Raw genomic sequence first — 23,261 nt, forward strand, 5'->3', positions numbered from 1 at the left:
ATAAGTTCAAGTAGGTAGCAGCACCGGCATGCATAGGAACGGGTAATAATAATAATAATAATAATAATAATAATAATAATAATTGGTAAGGGCCAATGGGAAATTTGGCCAGGACACCGGGGTTACACCCCTACTCTTTTCGAGAAACGCCCTGGGATTTTTAATGACCACAGAGAGTCAGGACCTCGGTTTTACGTCTCATCCGAAGGACAGCACCTGTTTACAGTATAGTGTCCCTGTCACTATACTGGGGCATTAGGACCCACATGGACCACAGGGTGAGCGCCCCCTGCTGGCCCCACTAACACCTCTTCCAGCAGGAACCTTAGTTTTTCCCAGGAGGTCTCCCATCCAGGTACTGGCCAGGCTCACATCTGCTGAGCTTCAGTGGGTTGCCAGTTGTGAGTTGTAGGGTGATATGGGTAAAGGTTTCTTCCATGCTGAAGGGAAAAGAAAAGACATGTTCTACAGCACAAAATGTGGTCTCTTTTCTTTTCAGCATGGAATAAACCTTTACCTGTTCCTATTTAAATATAGTATATACAGTCAAACTCCAACTGGACTTCAGGTCCCATTTTTCATGCCATATTAGTTTACTGGTCAACACAGATGTTTCTACAGTGTGTTTCCTCATCATAAATTTCGATAGGGCTTTTATCCACGTTCACACACAGGCACAGCAGTTCATATTACATATTACAGCACATGAACAGCAGTCACAGTTAATAATAGCTGCTTGATGTGTCGCATTAGTTAACTCTTTTATGGGGAATGCGAAGACTTGGGTAAGAATGCAGCTGCGAATGCAGTAGCTGAAATAATGTCAGGATTGCACTCACGCCTGTTCTGCCAGTCACTTTCCATTCGACTCTTATCAGAGGTTTTTTACTAGATGCGATTTCTCATCCTGAATAGGAATAAAACATTGCTGAGTAAGAACTTTTTAAGTGTAAGTGTAAGCAGTATTTGCAGTTCAGATGTTTCCCTGTGATATTAAATACATATATTTTGTAGTTCAGGCTTTTAAGCAACAAGTACATGTGTAAATGCTTTAGACGTTTGACTCAAAGTTTGCCTGATATTGTGTGCGCAGGAATCAAGATAGAGATTCCTGGTAGATTTGGCTATGATGTACTTTTTTTGTTCTGTGCAGACCCAGTGGATTAAAATACGAGAAAGCCAAAGAATGGAGGATACCTTGTGTCAACGCTCAGTGGCTCTGCGATATTCTTCTTGGCAACTTCGAAGCTCTGCGCCAGATCCAGCACAGCCGTTATTCAGTTTTTAACCTTCAGGACCCTCTGGCACCAAATCAGCATTTGGTACAGAATTTATTGGGTAAGATTTTGGATAATGGAGACTGCTTATCATTTGTAATTTAAAAAACTGGTGCCTTTTTTCCCCCAATAAAAGATGACTATAAAATAAGATTATAATCTATATAAGATAAAACAATTCAGTATTCTTAAAAGGGACTAGAGCTTGTAGTAGCGTTGCAGCTGGTGGTTCAGCTTGTATGATGTTACCATTAAGAAAAAGTGCTTGATGGCAGTACAGCTCCCTCAGGGTTTTTTATATATATGTATTTTTTTAAATTAAGGAAAAACTTTTCTCCCGTTTCCCAAATGGATCCCGTTTTTTCTTCCCTTATTGCTGAACCGCAAAACAGGGACGCCTGATAAAAACAATCTGTTCCATTTGAAAATCATTTCCCTTATATTTTTGTCCTTGTTCTTTTTTTTAATAAAAAGAATCAGTAGGTTCATTAGACAGACATGTCTTCTTTGGTAGAAACATTCCTGCTGGGAGCTACCGTGTGTACAATATAAAAGTAAAATGTCAGGAATTTCAGGGTGGTAATGAGATATAACTTTGTCCTCCAGCGGCATGGCAAGGACCTTTGAAGATCTCACCAGATGTCCTGGTTGTAAGTATTATCTTTGTTTTTTTTCATGCACAGCAGAAGGATACATGGTTAAGGATAAAGATTTATAAACCGGTTACATAATCACTAATGGATGGCACTTTTCTTCCTTGTGCATACAAGAGGTCTAAATGGCTTTTTGGTTCTGGCTTATTAGTTCATGATAAGATTGTAATTTCAATGTTCTGAACTTTTGGGGGAAAAAAATCTAAACCAATATGATTTTGTTTCGTTCGGAAACCCTTCTATGGTTTTGGTATTTTTCTGTATAAAATGTAAAAATGCTGTCATTTATCTTGTTTTTTTTAATGACGTATCAAGAAATGAAGAACTCAGACCAAAACAAAGCACAGCGACTGTTTGCTTTATTGGAATATTGCACTTCTTCAGAAAATACTTTTCATAAGGTCTTCTAGACAAACGCATTATAGTGTTTGCCTTGTGATTTAAGAAGTGTTTGCTGTGTGAGAAACTGGTATCGATCAACATTGTTACATCTAAACAAATATCCAAACTTGAGTTGTCTTATTCTCGTTGATAAAAGAGGCTGTGTTACAGGGATTTCCAATCTGGTCCTGTAGATTTGCTTTCCTGCTCAGGTTTTAATAACTTAAATCGGTTCATTTTTTATTCATCCGAACCATTTAAATAACTTCTCCCTGCTTAAGAGGTGCTAGTGCTTTAAAAACGACCTTTATGACATTCCGGCGGCTCCAGCCCTCTGAGACCAGGACTGGAATCCTCTTCTTTAATTCATGAGCTCCAGAGCGCGTCTTAATCATTCTGCACATTCTGTGTTCCCAAAAACCTTAGCTTGAGTTGTTCTTCAGTTTCGGACAGTGGTAAATCTCTTGCAATTTTAGTTGCATAGAATTGTACGTGCCTTGATCTTATATGCCATATTCTTTAAAATGATCGTGTCTTCCTCATAATATTACTATTTCTAAGTTAGATTTTTGTGTTCATTCTAGTAGTCAGGCTATAAATGTTAATTTAGGTGTAAAATAACTTATATGTATCATATAACTCATTTGGTTAGTACCATATCACCAATGGGATTAATCCAATGAATGAACTGATATTGAATTCACCTATTACACGTTAGCTGAATCATATAACGTGGTTTACAAAAGGCATTTAGCTTCTTTATTTTTAACAACAGACCATCCGGCTTCAGCAGAAGCAGAGACAGAGTGAACCTAACCCACAACCTCCCGCAAAAAAGCCAAGGTGAGTTAAACAGTCCTGGAAGGTTGTGAGTCTGCTCACAAACATGCACTGTATAGCAATGGGCATTGATAGAGCTGATCTAGGGCTGGTATGTACTACGCTTGAGTATAATGTGTAAATCATTCAGTTAAATCAATCGTTTCTGATCTGGAATGAATGGGTGAGCAAGTTTACTTTCTTTGTTATGTGAATTTCTTCAAAGTGTATGTTGTATGCTAGAACAGTATTTCTAACCTATCTTTGTTTATTTTATTTTTTTTACTTTCAATAGCAACAAAATAGTATAAAAAGCTGTTTTTGGTAACCGGTGAAGCAGCATTTTAATTTAGATATAAAATGAAATTTTTAATTTTCTTTAAATGTCACAGAATTAGGAAATTAATCTTTATGAATTTCTGGTACATTCTGCACCTATTGTGTGTATTTGGCCATTCATACCCTTTTAATTCTTGTATAACAATAATACGTTTTGACAGTATTGCTAGTGAAATATAATAGTCAGCGCCCAACTCAGAACAGTGTTGTCATTACAGAATTGAAGATTTGCCAACTCCAACTAAAAAACTACCACCGGAATCTACCCCCGCCGTTTTCTTCACTGGATTTGAACCAGCGCAGGTTCAACAGTATATAAAGGTAACTAAGTTTCTTAAAGTGTTTCTTGTAAAGTGTTACCAGTTTTAAGCACGATGAGTTCAGAGTTAAGCATCAGGGATTTCTATTACAAAAGATTTGAATACACACACCTTACAGTTGCCACATCCCAAAAGCCTAAACAAGGAGTTTTTACGATTTATCAATACTTAAAAAGCATTTGCAAACCTTGGTAGCTGAAGTTGCCCAAAGTCTCTGTGTTCTACATTGCCTCTGGTGACGTTTGTCAACAGAAACGCCAGGTCCAGGTTTCTATTTTCTAGCCTAAATTAACGTTCCTATGTAAAAAGATAGGCATTCATTACAATATGCGAAGTGCAGTCCATATTCAGCAAGAAGGCCCGAATTAGGTTTTCAATATCACTAGGCATTGCCTTTTAGAGTAAGACAGCCAGATTAGAACAGTGTCCCTCAGCTCTTGTGTGCTGTGACTTCATCGTGAGAATTAGGAGTCTGTTGACAGCTCGCCGCTGGTTCTTTCAAGATTTCCACCTGTAGAAAAGTTTAGTTAGGGATTTTTGTTCTGAAAAGGTCGTTGCTGATATATAGAAGTAAAACCGCAAATATTTGCAAATGCCTCCATTTTTAGGCAGCTGTAGTTTTGCAGCATTAAAAGGAAAACTTTACTCTCTTTGGCTAGATAATGTTGATTGTCAGGGACCTCTTAATGCTTTTCTTGGATATTGATATTCAAAGATTTACCAAATAGAATCTTAAGAGATTCAGGTGGGTAGCTGCGTCAGCATGCGCAGGCTGCAAAGGAACAAGTAATAGGTTTATTCCATGCTGAAGAGAAGAGAGAAAACACAACGTTTCAGTCGTGGAGCCTTCTACGGCCGAAACATCGTGTTTTCTTTCTTCTCTTTTCAGCATTGAATAAACCTATTACTTGTGTCATCTCTTAAGATACCACAGCCGGAACATTGTTTCTTTCTTCTCTTTTCAGCATGGAATAAACCTATTACTTGTATCATCTCTTAAGATACCTGACAGATGGGTGTGTCCTATTCAGTTCTAATCATGTGAGATTATTAATTCTGCAGGTCTTTCTTTTCTCTCCAGAAGTTGTATGTTCTTGGCGGTGAGGTGGCGGAGTGCGTGCAGAAGTGTACCCATCTCATCGCAAGCAAAGTGACACGAACAGTGAAATTTCTCACAGCTGTGTCCATTGTGAAGCACATAGTGACTCCGGAGTGGTTAGAGGAAAGTTGGAAAACCCAGAAATTTGTTGGTATGTACAGCAGATTAGTTTATTAATTATTGTATAGCAACCTCCTTATTATATTTTATTTTTTACACATCAATATGTAAAATCAATCGAATATTCTCTGTTAGATATTAACCTTTTAGGGGACTTTTTAATATAATAGGTGAATAAATCATAAAGCATGCAATATCCAGCTTAGTTAAATAGATTTATAAAATATTAGTCACCAACAGTCACAAAGGGCAAATACTGATGTGAAACTATTACATTATTCTTTAAAAAAGTCTAATAACTTACTGCAGTGTAAAAGTAATTAATGTTCTTCCAGCCATAGTAAGAATGTCCAAATGCTGCTGTGGCAAAAGTAGATACTGTGAGTGTAGCGGTGAAATTACCTCTCCAGCTACTCATCAGAGAGGAGAGTAAAATCAATACTCAGCTGTATCAGCTGTATTAGCAGGCAGGAAAAAAACGTTCTCAAAACTGACCATCATCCCAAAGGCTCAATCAACAGCATAAAATTCACTCCAGAAGACAGAGTGTGCTCAGATTTTATATTACGTACAGGTTTTATTTTACATAAATAAAACAAAAAAAATGTATACGGGACAGTTATTTGGTGTTTTTATGGGTTGAGGGACTATTTCATGAAGTAAAATGGCAGAGGTGGGATGAGTTAATATAGTGACATATAATGAGAATTCTTAATAATAGCAGTGTAGTGGCTTTGTGCCAGTGATATAAGAGGTCATGCAGAGAGAGGAAAAAGTACAGTGCAATTCAGACATTAGGTTTAACGCACTAAAAGCAATACAAGATGTTTTAATTCTAAAAGTAGTATCTATATTTTCAAAGTTTGTAGTCAGTACCTTAATTAGTCCAGCCTAATAAAACAATCATTAAGATCTTTATCCTCTAGAGTACAATTAAGCACTTCCTTGATTACTCCTGAAATTAGTTAGGAAAAACACTTTAATTGAATTTTCATTTGTGTTAGTTAAACTTAAATATTACGCTTTGTTAAAGTCTGTTGGATCTGTATGTTAGGTTTGCGTTTTTGTCATACAAGTCTGTTGGGGGGTGGGGGGGGGGGAAGAGACCCCCGTGTTAACAACAGCTGTCCAGAAAACTAAACTGAGGGAGCATGGTTGACTGCTCCGAAGAGTAATTTGATCGATATCCCCTTCGAAAGATTTCCGTTATTTCTTTCTTTCCAGATGAGCAGAATTTCGTGCTGAGGGATGCGGAGGCGGAGGTGCTGTTCTGCTTCAGCTTGGAGGAGTCGCTGAAGAGGGCGCACTCGGCTCCTCTCTTCAAGGTAGGGGTCCTCGTCGCTGCCCTCGCTACCAGCCGGCAAACCCCCGGCGGGTGCGCGTCAAAGACGGACACCGCTGTCCGCGCGCTGGCCGAGAAGAACGACTGCGGACATCTGTCGTTTTGGGTTTGATGTCCGATAATGAACTTGTTCCGGAGTAGGTTCTGTAATGGAAACTTCGTGAATGCATGAAGCTTATCAAGATCTTTGTGGCTGCGCTCAACTGGGAATTGGCAACAATTTAGAGAGAACAGTACATACATTTTATGGGCCCTTGAGGATTAAAACGTTTTTCTTTGTATTGTTCGGAGAGAACAAAGGACAAATGTTTAATGGCGCGCAAAAGGTCAGGTTTTAGTTTAGCATGCACAAAACATAAAATTCCACACTGCCTTCATCTAACTTGCTGTAATCTAATGTAACTTAAAATTAAGTATTTTGTTTAAAAATCCCTCTTTAACTGGTCTGCTTTTAATCTGCTGTAATTGCAGTCTCCTAGTTTTCCTTCCAAATCACTTCTTGAAAATAAAACCTTGTCTTAAGTGACTCAGATCAGTTCACTCTGTGTACTGAAAGGGGGCTAAACATTTGATTGCAGAGTTTCATATGTTTTCAAAATGCTTCATCTTCCTGGCAAGGGTTGCAACAGCCCCAAGTCTTTATGGAAGTACAGAGCTCAAGGCAGGTTCACTGAGTCCATCAGGCATGCATGTATTCGTATGGTCATTTAGCATCACCTTTTAACCTGGCCTAACCTTAACCTTTAACCTAGCCATCATGTTTTTGGACTGTGGGAGGAATCCGGAGCACTAGGAGAAAACCCACACAAGCACAGAGAAAACACATCAGCTCCAAGCATAAGTCTTAAGTCTGGACTCGAACCCAGGTTTCAAAAACTGTGAGGCAGCAGTATTAACTACCATATAACCATGTATGCCAGTTGAATAAAGTTTGTCCTGTTACATTATTATTACTAGTAGAATGTACTAGTAGTACGATGAAACAAGGGATAAAAATGTATTTTGAAGACTGTAAGTCTGAAGTTTGTACTCATACACATGTAGACTAGTTCTCAAAGTAAGTAAAGCAAGAGTAGCAAAAGGGAAATTGTTAATCTACAGATGAGCTGTTTTTCATTTTGTTGTTCAAGGGGAAGTATTTCTATATAACTCCAGGAATCTGCCCAAGCCTCACAACAATGAAATCCATTGTGGAATGTGCAGGTGGCAAAGTGTTGGCAAAGCAGCCTTCCTTCCGTAAAATCATGGAACACAAGCAAAATAAGGTAGGATTTCTAGAAGTGTTTCTTCTCCACATATTTTCTGCTACTCCTTTTTCCGCATGTTTCTTATGTTCCAATCCTGTGATTTGCTGTTCTTATAATTGTTTTTTACACCTACTATAGAGTACCTTGAGATGCTACTTTTAAAGGTGCTATATAAAATAAAGGTTGTTATTATTATTGTTTGAATGGTGCAGAATTTAACCGAGCACTTAAGTGTTTGAAGCAAAACGTTCATTTTTTGCTGCTATACGCAATTGTTTTTCCTTTATTGAAACGTGCGTGGAGAACCTTGGAACATTTTGCTGGATCCAAATGAAAAAGCATACGTTTTACAGATTGTAATGCAATGACTTAGGTAGTGAAGATATTATCATTATATAATATTATATGTTAACATATGGATGTGTCTGGAGGCCTGTGAGCACTTCCTTAACAATTCTGTGTTTTGCTAAGGCCTCTTCCAGGCAGTTTTATTGTTATTACTGCTGGATGTGTTAGATGGGCCCTGAATGCCAATGTGACTTTCCTTTGTGACCTGCCTGCTGTATTTCATAATAATATATATTATAAATGAATACATAAATAATCTGTATTTCACTGAGCCCTGTATATCTCCTTCACATGTGCAAACTTGCAAACTCATATTTTCATATGCATGTATTTTGTTATACTTGGGTAATACAGGTGCAGAGCACAGAAAAAAAGTTCATAAATTTGACTTTTTCCTGCAGATATTACAATGATACCACCGTCAACGAATTTAATGAAGGTTGTGTAATTAATGGTTGCTCTTGAAAGCTCATTTCACTGTGTGGTCTGCAGTTTAGTAAGCAATACATAACATATGGTTGGTAAAAGTATGCATTACATAAGATTGATATTTTAAATGCTTTTCTTCTTCTCATCTTTAGAGTTTACCGGAGATAATTTTGATATCCTGTGAAAACGATCTTCATTTGTGCAGAGAGTATTTTGCCAAGAATATAGGTAAATATAGATTAATTCTTTGTATTTTTCAGTTACTTCACTTGGCGTTTCCCCAGTTCATTTTGCAGTTCTTTTGTTTCAGATGTCCATAATGCAGAGTTTATCTTGACAGGAGTGCTAACACAGACCTTGGATTACGAAACATATCCTTTATAAATATGCTTACAATGAGGCGCCAAATCGGTGTATTCAATCTGTTCCTTGGTTGCTCCCACATTCTTCATTCTCTTTCGGGGGTTTTGTTTTCGCATCTCATTGCCTTTTCCATCTAATCCTTGAAAGGATTCTCACGTTTTCTCTTAAAATGCAATTTGATGCATCGCAAACAATGCTCTCACAACACAGATCACAAACAGTACAGTCTTTGTTGTTGAACAAATCTGTATTTTTCTCTCCAAGAGGGATGAAATGAGTGTACGTCTAACATCACTTTCTTGGGAACTGCTATTTTGTCCACAATGATTGACCCTCCACGTCGGTGCAGGAAATGTGATCTGTGACATCATAAACTTTATTGAGAATCAAGAGAGTCTAGTGCCATCCTTTTTTTTCTTTGCTGTTAATTAGCCTCTCTTTGCACATTCCACTAAAAACATGTTGTGTGCAAAGAGTGGCTTGCATGCTGTCCATTGCTGACCCCAAGTCTAGAAAGCTGAGAATGATGGCAGCATAGACACCTGAGTCTTTTTCAGCTTCATTTCTCTCCTTATATTTGCAGCTGTTTTTTAGTTGGCATGACTGGCGTCTCACTGACAGGACAAAAAGGATCACACAAGTCAGTGAGACATCTGTAAGATTCAAGCTTTTAATTTGCTACGTTGTCATCTGTCTGTATATATCTGTCTTTCATCCATCCATTCTGTCCATCCGAGGACAAGATACACGCTGGATGGGATGCTAGTCTATCTCAGGGCAGACAGCCATGCACACACACAAACCTAGGGCCAATTTTCCCCGAAGCCAATTAACCTGCTGGTATGTTTTTGACTGTGGGAGGCAACCGGAGCTCTTGGAAGCAACCCGCGCGAACACAGAGGGGAATATACAAACTCCAGGCACATAGCACCCTGGGTCTGAGCCCGGGACCCCAGGGAGGTAGCAGTGTTACCCAGTGTGCCACCGTGACGCCCTATCTATACAGCTTTTACAAGCTATTGTAGAGGTTGGTGTGTTGTTTTTACCACTGCTGCAAAGACACCAGCAGATAGCTTGGAAAGCCCTAGCAATGTGTTTGATGGGTAAAGAGTTGTCACAGCACAGGCATAATGTGTTACAGCACTGAAACTGGCTTACAAACACTCTTCTTTACAGTTTTTTTACACTAAAATTCAATGCTATGAGATTGAATTATATTGAATGATTTTAGTATGTGTTTCTGGCCAACATCCCACTTGTCAAACATTGCCACAGTTAGCCAATGTTACAGCATGTCCCTGTTGCAGGTTCTGTTTTTATTTTAGTGTTCTGTTGCGGAACGTTCCTTAACTGTCTTACGTATAAATTCACGTGATTCCCAACCTTCGGCTGAAGAGGAGAGAAGAAGGGGAAGAGACAAATCACACAAAAAATAATAAAGCTTCCTTCACAGACACTTTATGCTGGGAAAGTTCCAAGTTGTTGAAGAAGTACAATTGTGTCACTTTGAAAGTTTTTGTACACTATTAGTACATTTTGTCATTAAGGTAGCTGATAAGGAGTATATTTAAAAAAAATATATGAAAAGGTGTGGAACTTTAAAAATAATGTTATTTTTAAGGGCTACCATCTTAAATTGTTTTTTACTGTACAGTTTTTAATTGAATATGTTTTACTGTTTCGTGCCCTATTTTGGAATAAAGTTGCTAAAGTCTTTGTTAAATGCTCTATTGCGTCTTTTTAAAGCAGCTTGAGGATTCCCCCACTGCATCTGCTTTTGCGTATTCAAGACACATGTTGTTTGAATATTGAAAGTTTTGTTTCACGTACAGATTTTCCTTGGATTTAGACTTGAGAACAGTGGAAACCCGTTGAGACTGTAGGGCATATCTTCTCCCTTGTTTGAACCTACTCATGCCAAAGCCCAGGTTGTCCAGCAACTTCATATCTCAGACACAAGTGGTCCTGCATCTTTTTCACAGCTGTCTTATGAAGTGTTGTAGTCGAATTGGAACCTTGAACCCGACTTCATTGCCAAGAAACACTTCTCTGCTGGCACGTGAACAATTGCTGGATTTATTTTTCTAGCTGGGGGGGGTCAGCCGTTTTGAGAACTGTACCCTATCGTGTAGGCTATTTGACCAGTTAACTCAAAATCGTACAAATGTAAATACTGGCACCAACAAGATGATTGTGTGAACATGAGGAGAGCGTTCAAAATAGTGGCCAAGGAATTGATCCCAGGGCCTCGGCGCTGTGCTGCAGCTATGGTAACCATTTCACCACCATGCCCCTCAAATATTCATTCTCAAAGACGGGTCTAAAAATTCAACATACAGTGAGTGCAGTGTTCCCCCCTAGTTCATATGTCACATTAACAAATCTCCAAATATGGATAAGGTAGCTGTTTTTGTTACTTGTACTTGCGTTCTGTTTTTTCTTTTTTCTGTTCTGATACATAATTCTACATTGCTTATATAGATGTTACTTTGGAGTCGAAGATATTTTATTGCATTAAGGAGATTAGTTCTTTGTCGTCCTCACTGACTAATGCTCTTTTAATGCTGTGAGAAATCGCAAGCTTACACAGGTAACGAAGTGGCTGTGTATCCCTTGGCTTATTTTCCTAAATGACACTATTGAATTGGAACTCCTAAGGAAATGTCAAAGCACACAGTGCTTAGAGAAAATTGAAGCTTGTCCAACTCCACCTGTGATGTATTGCCTTGGGTAGAGCCCTTGAATGTACAAAAAATAATAAGGTTGCCTCACTAAAGTCATTTTGGAAAAAGCTCCTTCACCTACAATTTTGAGCTTTGAAAATTTGAAAGCTATTTTGGACTATTGAAATTGCTATCGTTTGTATGGGATTTTATTTGGTTTTGATGTGTAAAACAAATATTGTTAAAAAACAAATTAGTTCAAAAACTGTGATTCCCAAAACTCAATGTGAAACTTGTCTGCCAACAAATAAATTAAACCTCATCTTTATTCAAATATAGCAGCAGTGATCATAGTTTCTCTGTTATTTTTTTTTCAAGCTAAATGCTTGCAGGAATAAACAAACAGTTATTTTTTATTTCACTGTGGAAGCTGAGTGGTATTTGATTAGTATTTGTGTTATCATGCAATAGCATAATACAGTCTTGATAAGCTGATAGATTTCACCAGTGACTCTGCCTGAGAACTACTGCAATATCATTTTTAACCTTTTCGAGGCACAATAGTATTTGTTGTGTTATACTGTTGAGGAAATAAGCAGTGACCTCATCTTCTCCATTGTCTAGTTGCATATGAGGGGCACTCATTTTGAATTGTTTTTGCCATGATTCCTAATACAAGGTCTGTAAATATGTTAAGGTTTTGAAGATTCAAAACATAAACGTTAAAAAGTATTACATGCTTTTGAATCAATCAAAATCAGTATTAAAGTAGTTATGAGTTAGATTACAACCAGTTAAGTGTAGTTTAGTAACAATTTTTTACAAATCTTTTAACAGGTCTCTCCTAGGTAAGCAGTCATATCCATAAAAATCATATTCTTGTTGACCTAATTTTGCTTGTCACGATTGAATTGAAGGTGAATGAAGGGATGAATGTCCTTTGTAAAAAAAAAAAACACTTATATGTGTGACACATTGGAAGTGTGCCTTTAGGACATTTTGGAACAGACTAATTAGCGTACAATGAACAAATACTGTCTAAACAACAAAGCATGGTTTTAATTTAAATGTAGTTGTGTAGCCTGTGCATTACGTATGTGATACATAAAGTAGTTACTTTACTAGCACAATTTTATGTATCACAGGAACAAGTAGTAGGTTTATTCCATGCTGAAAAGACAAGAAAAGAAACACAACGTTTCGGCTGTGGAGCCTTCTTTGGATGTGTCCGGGTGTGTTGACACCCGAAGAAGGCTCCACACCCGAAACGTTGTGTTTCTTTTCTTGTCTTTTCAGCATGGAATAAACCTATGACTTGTTCCTGTGATACATAAAGTTGTGCTAGTAAGTGGCAAGTGATTAGCAGCATTCTCTTTTGTGAAATCACACTTTTGGCTGTGGGTCTCATAGGGATCTGCTTGCATACTATTTTTTTTTAATGTTGGCATTGTTTTGTGAATAAATGTCCTCGCATTCACCAAACATGAATTTCTTCAATGGGTTATCGGGACTAAAGCATCTGGTTTGATAAGTGTTAAATCCTTGTTCTGACTTGCTGCATTCACAGCAGCCTGGGGTGGTCATTAGGTTTCTGCGAGTATTTACACGACACTGGCCGCACAGAGGTGAAGGGGGCTGGGAGATTAAAGTTTGCACAGGTAATGTGAAGTGACAGTGATGAAGTGGTCCAGCAGGCCAGCGTGTGAAATCATTTATTCCTCTGTAGGTTGCTAACGGGAGGTTGAAAAGGTCACAATCCTGACAGGATAGTGTTCCTTTAGTTTCTGATAGGTACAGCCTGTAAGCGATGAGCCACATAAGCGATTTTGAAAGAACCACAAAAAGAATTCAGCAATGAGAGCTTTTCAAATTTAATATCTCGACAGGTAATGCACCACAAATAAATACCTTAACAGTATGAGGCAAGGTAAATCATTTGTCATGATGTTCAAAGCTGTTTCTAAATTTCTCCTGGTATTAATGAAAATGTATTCTCCATCTTCGAACAGCTTTATTCTATGCAGTGTCGTGGGGGAGCTATCCAGGCAAGCAACAGATGCAAGGCAGGATACACCCTGGGCAAGGATGCCAGTCCACTGCAGGGCAGACACGGACACAAACACTCACACCAGGGCCAGTGTTGCCAAAAAACGATTAACCTACCAGTATGTCTTTGGACTGTGGGAAGAAAACGGAGCACCCAGAGGAAATCCATGCAAACATGGTGAGAACCTACAAACAGACAGCTGGATTTGAACACAGGGCCCCAGCACTTCAAAGCAACAATGCTAACCACTGACACACCCTAAAATTTAATCCAGTATACGTTTTAGTAAACAATTGAATTTTTATTATTTTGAAATTCTGAGTCATGGCATTGAAATTCAAAATGCTTGCACCCAACAGCTGCATCCTAAAAAAATGTCACTTGTACATTAATTTCCTTTAGCCTGTTGTTTTGATATAAGCTCTGTATGTATTTAAAATACTAAGAAAAAAAAGTCACTTTTCAGGGTCAGTGAAATAAATTTTAATGTTTAATAATTCAATATTTACTTTAATCTCGGCTGAAAGGCATTAGTGTGAGAAAATCAGTCCCTTCAAACAGTATTCATTTTCCAAGTTTATCATTATCAAATTTGTTCATAAATGAACAAAAAATATATATATACTTTGTGAAAATTGTTCTAGTTGTGGCATTAACTGTTACCTTTGACACTGTTCTGACAATTCATTGATTTTAAAACAGGTAAGATGATCTAGGTATTACATTTCTTTTATGCTGATCAAATTTTCATTCATAACATAAACGTTAAGCTGGAAAGGGTGGTTATTAAACTTTTAAAATCAGGTGGCAATTGATCTTCTAGAAAATCTCAAATGTGTAATAATATGTTAGATATATAATCATTCATTATCATTCTTCCCCATTTAAATTGTGTTCCTTTAAAGAACAAAAACACTGTGTTCTGTATTCAGAACACTGCTGTGCAGAGCAGAGATGTTCATTCCTCATCCTGGAGGGCCTAGGTTCTCTATATTGTTTATGTAACTTACTGTCCTCAGTAAGGTACACACTGCTTCCACCTAAAAACTGGAAATACAGACCAATAACCTGATAACTGGTTTGGGAATTTGTGACAGGATGAAAAAAGGGCTGCCTAAAAATGAAAATTAGAAGTATTTACATCACATACAAAACACATAAATCATTGTAAATATAAACAGGACTGGATTAATAATCATATATAACTACCCTGTAAATGAGCTGAGAGATACTACCCTGGTGTAGTATGATTGAGTGGTAACTGGTCATTTGCATTTATGTGTGAAAAAAAATGCAAATATACAGTTGTATGCAGAAGTGTGGGCACCCCTGGTCAAATTGCATGTTTCACTGAAGTGAAGTGAAAAGAAAGTAACAGCCTCTGCAGGGTACAAGCTTAAACATCACATATTTCTGCACATTTAAATGCACAATTACAATACTGTATATTTTCTGAATTTTCAGATTGGGAAAAAAAGAAAACAGTGAATGTGGCATGTGCAAAACTTTGGGTGCCCTTCCAGTGGATTCATCACTACTTTTTTTAGGGCCTCAAACCTTGATTGACTCGCTAGGCCTGAAATTAAGCCAGGTGAAGACAGTTTCAGAGTCGATTAAATACTCTGACCCTTCTAACCTCTCGGGATGTTGTGCCAACTCTCAACAAACACAGGCACAGTCAGCAGGTGTCCCCAGCTGTCTGGGGGTACTGTCTGTGTGGAATTTCTAGGTTCTCCCTGTATTCGTGTGGGTTACCTCTGGGTACCCCAGTTTCCTTCCACAGTCCACAGACATACTGGTAGGTTACATGGCTTCTGGGAAAATTGGCCCTGGTGTGAGTGTGTCTGTGTGTGTGTCCTGTGATGGACTGGCATCCCGTACAGGTTGGAATCTACCTGGATGTGTTGCGTGCTGTGATCGGCTTTGGCTCCGCCACAACCCTTAATTAGTGGACTTTGTTAGAAAAATGATGGGATGGATACAGAAAATAGTTTTCTGGTTTATCCTTTGTCTTTCATTTCAGATAGTCCGTAATCTTCATATACAGTATAATCTGCCTCTAAAATCTGCCCCTCACAGGACAATGTAGGCAAGTAAGAGGAAATGAATTCTTGCACTACACACAGAACTGTTGAAATTAAAAGTTTCTATATTGATTTTATTCCCTGAAGAAAACAAAATGAAAATGTCAGCTGAAAACAATGGGTAGAGTTCCACATACAGTATCTGTGTTTGTAGGGTGTCTAACCTCTAATGTAATATGGTCTCTGTTTGTACTGATATTTACAGACAAATTGAAATGGGCATTTCCTGTGATTATAATTGTACTTTCCTGCAACATGTTTGCAACTTAGGTTAGTCTTGTTCCATTTACAATGGAACTATGTCTCTCCAGGGTGAGGTCTGTGGACCCTGAGATATACTGTATAGAGCAGGGGTGCCCTACCTTTTTTAAGGTAAGATCTACTTTTTTCATTTGCCAGTCCAGCGCGATCTACCAGTGTGAATTTGAAGCTGTAATATAGGGAAAACAGACTGTGGACACATCAGTACATTAACGATACCCATCACTAAAATTACAGCACATAAAAGCAAGTGACTCATGCTACAGTGAACAAGTAATGTTTCCTATTTTAGAAAAAAAGAATATCCTTCCTTAATGTGAGCATTGACACCGAGAAGCTTACTTGAGAACACTTGTAATTTTTTTTAACGTGTTGACACTGCTGATCATGTCGATATCGTTTTTATTTTGTCCTTGCAGCTCGACATTCAGCTCATTCAGCAGTTCAGACAAGTCTGTGAGGAAGGTTAAATCCAGAAGCCACTGGTCATCCTCTAATTGGGCGTATTCACGATGTTTAGACGACTTGAGAAAGTCTTTGATTTCAGGCAAATTTGCTGACACTGGGGAAAAAGTCTACTGGAGCTCCGTAAATACAGTGTTGTGTTCGCTCCCGAAGCACATTCGCTACAGTGCAAAGTGGAGCGAAACAAATTATCAGCTGTCTGAACCTTGCCAAAAATGTTTGTTTTTGAAATGTCCAAACAGCAAGTCTCAGCAAACGCTATTTTTTTACAAATTACTTCTCGATCCCTGAATGACTTGTTGTGTTGAGCCAGGACGTGGCTCACACGGAACGATGCGTTCACTGCCGCTTTCCTTCTTGTAGTAGGCCTCGTGAAAACAAACTGCTGCTAAGTTGATTTACATTTTTCCATTTTCTTTTCCGTAGCTCACTTTTAACGGGAAAGTCCACATCGTACGTTTTGTGTGCCGTTTTGAAATGCTGTTCTACATTTCCCCTTTTCGCGTAGAAAGCTAGCATTGCAGATTTGAATGCGAAATGTACAAACAATAATTGTGCTCCCATGGCTTGTGGTAACGGTAAGTTGTCGGTCTCTTTGCTTAATCTTGCTCGCTGAAACAGTACAACTATCAAAAAGGCAATCAAACTTATCAAACTGTTGGCGAATTTGTCACAGTATGTTTCGCTCCACTTTGCACTGTAGCGAATGTGCTTCGGTAGCGAACACAACACTCTGTATTTACGGAGCTCCTGTAGCCTTTTTCCAGTGTCAGCTAGCCCTCAGGGAAGAGACTTTTACAACCCATTCGATATGGGTTAAACACAAACAAACGTCAGTAAAACGTATGACATTACATGCACAGATCTGAATACATTTTTAGGCTATCGGAAAAAGTAAATAGTCAAATAACCCATTTTTTTTATTTTTTTCTTGCGATAGACTTGTTGGGCAGCCCTGGTATAGAGGTATGCTTCATTAATTAACAAATCACCTTTATCTCCACAGTGAGAGATAATTACGCGTGAGAAAATTGTGATGGAAATACAAAATATGCAGCTATTGATTTGCTGAAGACTGGATGACAGTTTAAAGGCTGTGTAAATAATATACTTGTACTTACAGTATAAATTCAGTTATTAATCTGGCAATGTGTCGTTGGAAATAGAGAACCCAGTAATCAATTTGATAAAAAAAGAAGAGCAGTCTTTAAATCATTATATAATCCCTTGAAAACATTAATAAAAGTTCCTTTACATTTCCGTCTATAACATGCGTTTAATAGCTGTCGACATATCAGGAACTGAACTCTGGCATGGAATCTAGAGACCATCTATGAGAATCTAGAATCTATGAGATCATTTCATTTTTTAACTTTTGAGCTGTGCACCTCTTATGTACAGTAAATACTTGGTATTGAACAACATAATGATTTGATATAATCTGACATTATACTTTTCAAACTGTCCTGTATGGTGTGCTGGAAATGGGTAGACTGGTGCTTTCAAACTTTACATAATGCTTTACACAAACTAAGACCAATATACTGTGTGGGTATGTCAAATTGAAGCCACGAAGTTTAGAACTGCCAGTTTTAATGTTCTAATTACAGTATAAAACTCAAACCCTTGGGTCTATTTTCACACATACAAAATGCTTTCAGGTCACCTTCCTTCATCCACAAATGGGAACCTTCAAAATCTTCCAGGGCTGGATCAGAAAACACCTAAGGTAATGATTTTCACTCATCTTTAACTCATCTGTTCAGTGAAATGTTCATATACAGAAGCACATACATATTTGAAAAGACTTTTAAAGAAACTGAATTTGCTGTGTAAAAAGCTGTATACCATTAAGGGCTTTAACATATAGTTAAAAAATGTTAAATACATCCAGTATAATTAATCAGTTAGATTGACGGCAGAAAATTATTTTCCGTTTTAATTTTTTATTGCCTTTTATGGGACAATGCCAAATGCAGTAACTCAAATGCAGATTTGCGTATGTGCTAATTATCACACTTTCTTAATTTCACTTATAAATGCAAATTAGGACAAGCAGCTTTGATTAACTTACACAAAGTTCCTTGATGGTTACCCAGTGTCCTTAAAGATTACTTGTGTTGATGTATTTTCATCTACAAAGTATTGGGAAAAGTCACTAATTAACCCTAGATGCAAAAATAAATTACTGTATTTTTAATTACCACACTTCTTCTCTCTCATACATATTAACATTTGGACTATATCTTTTGTATTAAATAACATACAACCCACAAATTCAATAATTAGAGAAGATGTGCTTTGGGATTAATTAAGTCTAAAATTTGCATATGTGCTAATTATCTTAAACAAGCTAATTAATGATAAGTAAGCAAATTAGAATGGTGTTTTCCCCTGTTACCATCCGTAATGCTTTGGCTAGTGTTTTTAGCTATCACTGAACTGGTATGACTGTTTTGTTTTAATTTTATACATGAGAAAGCTTATTTTTAAATCCAAGATGTGCATCTGTAAACTTTTGTGGGCAGTGGGTTTCTTATTCCAACATCCTTTTTAAAGACAGGACACAACTAAACCCACATAACCATAACTGGAATATTAGTTTTCAGCTGATAATAGTGGATGCAGTTATTGCAACAGAAACTTTTAATGGTTCATACAGTCTTTAAGACTTCAAATCTTAGAAACATATATTTTTGGAATATGAGTTCTGGTGTTTTTGGAAGTCTTTTGAAGACCCAGAGCCTGGACCCAGTTTCTCTGGATCCCATTGTGAGAACTATACAGTATTTCTGCTGAGTTTGACCATTTACGCAAGTTAACGTTGACAGCATCTTCATTTGTGTCTATTGTATAGAGCTACCCCCATCTGCCAATCTCTGTGCAAAATGTGTTTTGCAGATATCTGTACAAAATTAGATGCAAAAATATGCAGTACAGAGCCCTTGTCTGTATTGAAAAGTTACATCCTGTCTAGGAAGACATTGGCTACAAAATGTGAATTTTTAAAATGTGAAATGAATGACTTTAGTTTAGACTTAAGAAACTAGAAGAAATTGATCTTCTGAAGGCAAACATACACTCATAGCAGCCTGCAATATCAATATCTTAATACTGCAGAACAAGTATTAAAGTATTAAAGAATCATACACATAAAAATACCATAGCGCCACTTTGCAAGCATCTGGAGCAAAAAAATGGTTGGATGCAATTAATAGTTTTCTCTTTGGTTTTATTCAGAAAATGGATCAAATAAGACACACAAGTCATTAAATTAAACAGCAAATGCAGAAAGAATACATGTGTCATTAGTAAACTCATCTGAAGCCCATTGGTATCTCGTCTGTTTCATGATCTTGTGCCCACTGCAGTGTCTTGCTGTGAGGCTGGGTATCCTTGTATGTTACTAGCATGTAACCTCTCACATCTCAGAAATGTGACTGACGTCATGTAGCATTTGTGTCACTGATACAGGTACAATAGTGTATTGCATACTAGTCATTGACTTGGGTGATGCATTGACTTCCTGTTCCCAAAACATGAGTGCCTCAGTATCTCCCAGTACTGTTCCCATATATCTCAGTCTCTCCCCATTGTTAACAACAAGTTAGCCTTATTGACTCATATGCTTGCTCATGATAATACTAACTAATTGTGCACATAATGTGCCATGTGTTTATTGCAGTACTTCTTTGTAATCACATTCATTGTTTCCTTTGTTAAATATATTTCATTTATTTTTGTATGCCATTCCTTTTATTCTGAATTTGTTGTTTTATGAGCTTTTTCCTGTTCAACTGTGTCTCCTTCTGGAACAATGCCCTGGATTCCCACATACTGAAACCTTCCTCTGAGCTGCTGCTGATCCTCATAATAAAACAAGTGTTCACTGGTTACATGATACAGCAATCCTCCTTAATTTGTACTCTTGTCAGCCTCCCATAACTTCAATTAGACTCCACTTCTCCTGATTTCACTTTCACGCACTGTGGTCTATGTACTTCATACTTAAAACACTTCTTATGTTGTGCACATATTCTTCATTGATATCTCGGAGCAGACCTGGTATTCACTTGATGTGCCACAAACAGAAAAGGGGCTTTGAGTCCCTGAACAGGCTGTTGCTGTTTTCTGAGCATTTGGCATTCAGGTAGCAGAATGTTTTCCTGACTTTAGCCAAACGATCTGTCTTTCTTGTCATTGGGATTACAATCTCATGGCATGCACAGGTGATTTAGTTGACTGTGTGAATGTTAATGATGTATGGTTTATACAGAAACTATATACTGTACCACTTAGTTTGTTATTATTTCAAATTAAATATATAGACCTGATAAGATAAGATCACTTTATTGGCCATATACAATTTCTTGCATTAGGAATTTGTCTTCGCATACCCCAGCTTGCTCTCCATGAGACACACAGGCACACAGACAGGGAGAGAAGCTTGGGGTCAGAGTAACCTGATACTATGATAGAGTAACCTTATCCAGTTATTACTGTAAATTAAGTAAATTTGAAATATGGAGTATTCTGAGAGTTTATTTCTCAGAAAACAGAATGTTGTCTCATTGCAAGCATGCTGTGTTTTTCGTTTAATAATATCACTGTTAAACTAGACTGATATATTTTGAGTATTATATTGTAATTTCTACTCTTGTATATGTATGTACTGTATATGCTGTTATATTTGTTAAATAGACATGTACGTTACGACCACAACTGACACAACTTTTAATAATTCTAAGTTATGATTTTACAACTTTACATTTTCAGTGCTCCTACTTCCCTTAATATAATGTTGTTCATGTAATGTCTCTTCTTTAATGTCTTTGAGAGAAAATTGTCTTTATTTAATCCACTCAGACTACTTGCGACCACTACCTGACCCTATTTTTATACTGAAGGCTACATTAAAGTTTTTAGTAATGTGCTAAATCACTTAATTGGTGTCCTTATATCTTATAAAATATACCTGAAATTAAAACAAAATCCAAGTATTCTGTGTCAATAGACTCTAGAGCAGTGCAATCTACAGAAATGATATTACTTTTACATTTTCAGCATCAACTACAACCATTTGAAAGTGGCAAATTTTAGATTGCTTTTCACAGTGTAAGATAATGGAATCAAAGGGAGCAACAGTAATGAGAGGTGTGAATGAGTTTGGATTTACTGACAGTTCTGAATGCACTTTTTGGTAGTATAATGAGAATAAAAAGTGAAGTAGTTGATGTTGATATAGTAGCATCAACCCAATGAAACAAGCAGCACATGGAGGTGAAAGTTCCAGGAGAGAGACTGTGTGGGTCAAGTACAGCAAATGATGTGAAGGACTTTATGGTTTGATAATCCGCATTTGGTAGAATGAAGAGTTCAGCACAAGGTGTTTGCCATTTCATCGTCTGCACTGAGGGGGTGTCAAGTAATGTGGTGCTGGTGATAAAACTACAACTGGCGATTCTGGTTATAGACAGGAACTAGAGGAGGCCATTTCGCTCATCTACTGTAGTTTGTTTCGGAGTTATTAGCTAGTCCAACTGAGCGGTGGCTCTGTGGCTAAGGATCTGCGCCTGTGGCTGGAAGGTTGCCGGTTCGTATCCCGCGGCCGGCAGAAGAATCCTACTCCGTTGGGCCCCTGAGCAAGGCCCTTAACCCCAGCTGCTCCAGGGGCGCCGTATAAATGGCTGACCCTGCGCTCTGACCCCAAGCTTCTCTCTCCCTGTGTGTGCGTGTCTCATGGAGAGCAAGTTGGGATATGCGAAAAGACAAATTCCTAATACGAGAAATTGTAAATGGGCCAATAACGTGATCTTATCTTATTATCTCTTATCTGAAGACCTCTGTCGAGAAACGGTTGAACAAGTCAGAGGTAAAAGTTATATTCCCACAACCTCTTCCATAAAGACAAGCCTCCTGTTCTCAGTTCTAAAAACGCTGCCACGCACCCTTCAGCTGTGCCCTTTTAATCGCGTTCAAAACTAAAAAGCTCCGGTCCATTCCGTCTGTCAGTTTCGGACATTTTTTAAAGCATTGGAATGCACCTGCCTGCTCTTCTCTGCACCTGCTGTGATTCAGAGCAAAAAAACATGTTTTTTGGACAATAGACAACATTCTAAATTAGGTTGTACAGTACTAGCACTAGTTATACTCATTTATTTAAACAGATTGTACTATTTAATCATATCCTTGATTAAAAATGACTGTATATGTTTTTACTCTATATCCTATACAGATTTATAGATAAAATCCTTGTGTTTGACCTTTTATTGCTTTCCTACATTGTCTAGTAGATCTAAATTATGTCAACATAATGTTCTGTCTTTCTCATAACTAACTTCTTTAAGTTCAGTGTTTCCCATATCATATCTGTAGATTGTTTTTGCTACCGTCATTAGTTACTTTGAAAGTAATCCATTATATTTACTGTACAAGTCACTTGTTTAAGAGTTTGGGATGAGTCCTTTTAAGGGGTATTATGTGCTGTAACTTTGCATAACTATACACATAGTTGTTATATGTAACTGACTGTAAATCTTGACTCTTAACATTTCCCTCAAACGTCTTGTTAATTCAGGAACAGTTAGTTGCAGTAGCAGCTTTTACTGTAACTTTCCCCAGCAGTGATTAGACATCTGCCAAATCTGCCAAGTGTTGCCCTGTCTGGAATTTTATCTAAATTATTTTGAATTTCATTTTCTGGTTCTATGGTTTTTGCTATTCCTCCTGTTTTGGTGTTCTCCTCAAATCTGACTAGTATGCTAACCAGACCACATTTAGATAAGAGGTCCCTGGTCATGGTCCTGGAGAGCTCTAATCAAGTTTGTTTTGTAGGACACCCTCAAACATGTTTTTAGATTAGAAACACTTCTAAATTTAAAATCTATCTTAAATTTACAAGTAATTTGTTTAGTTAAGAACATTTAATCTGGGCCATGACGGTTGAATTGTCTTTAGAATTTGGTCTCAAATGATCTCTAAATTGCTTGTCTTTGCTGAAGTGC

The 23,261-nt window shown here is 37.6% G+C and overlaps 1 protein-coding gene and 1 long non-coding RNA gene across 2 annotated transcripts in view; both read left to right on the plus strand.

The window, feature by feature from the left end:
• Positions 1 to 10,460, plus strand: part of paxip1 (PAX interacting (with transcription-activation domain) protein 1) — a 32,503-nt gene extending 22,043 nt beyond the window's left edge. The window contains exons 12-21 of the mRNA XM_088643865.1: positions 1,154 to 1,338; positions 1,884 to 1,927; positions 3,087 to 3,154; positions 3,688 to 3,790; positions 4,871 to 5,039; positions 6,233 to 6,333; positions 7,481 to 7,615; positions 8,527 to 8,602; positions 8,685 to 8,743; positions 10,095 to 10,460. Of these exons, the coding sequence (XP_088499991.1) occupies positions 1,154 to 1,338; positions 1,884 to 1,927; positions 3,087 to 3,154; positions 3,688 to 3,790; positions 4,871 to 5,039; positions 6,233 to 6,333; positions 7,481 to 7,615; positions 8,527 to 8,602; positions 8,685 to 8,743; positions 10,095 to 10,112 (958 nt within the window). The 3' untranslated portion in view covers positions 10,113 to 10,460. The remainder of the gene's footprint in view (positions 1 to 1,153; positions 1,339 to 1,883; positions 1,928 to 3,086; positions 3,155 to 3,687; positions 3,791 to 4,870; positions 5,040 to 6,232; positions 6,334 to 7,480; positions 7,616 to 8,526; positions 8,603 to 8,684; positions 8,744 to 10,094) is intronic.
• Positions 10,461 to 16,369: 5,909 nt separating this feature from the next.
• The window catches only part of LOC148657502 (uncharacterized), a 29,059-nt gene continuing 22,167 nt past the window's right edge, over positions 16,370 to 23,261 (plus strand). Inside the window, exons 1-2 of the long non-coding RNA XR_015940985.1 lie at positions 16,370 to 16,835; positions 17,919 to 17,986. This is a non-coding gene — a long non-coding RNA (uncharacterized LOC148657502). The remainder of the gene's footprint in view (positions 16,836 to 17,918; positions 17,987 to 23,261) is intronic.

Source organism: Lepisosteus platostomus, chromosome 8 (genome assembly GCF_059453375.1).
Source record: "Lepisosteus platostomus isolate fLepPlt1 chromosome 8, fLepPlt1.hap1, whole genome shotgun sequence".
NCBI lineage: Eukaryota > Metazoa > Chordata > Actinopteri > Semionotiformes > Lepisosteidae > Lepisosteus > Lepisosteus platostomus.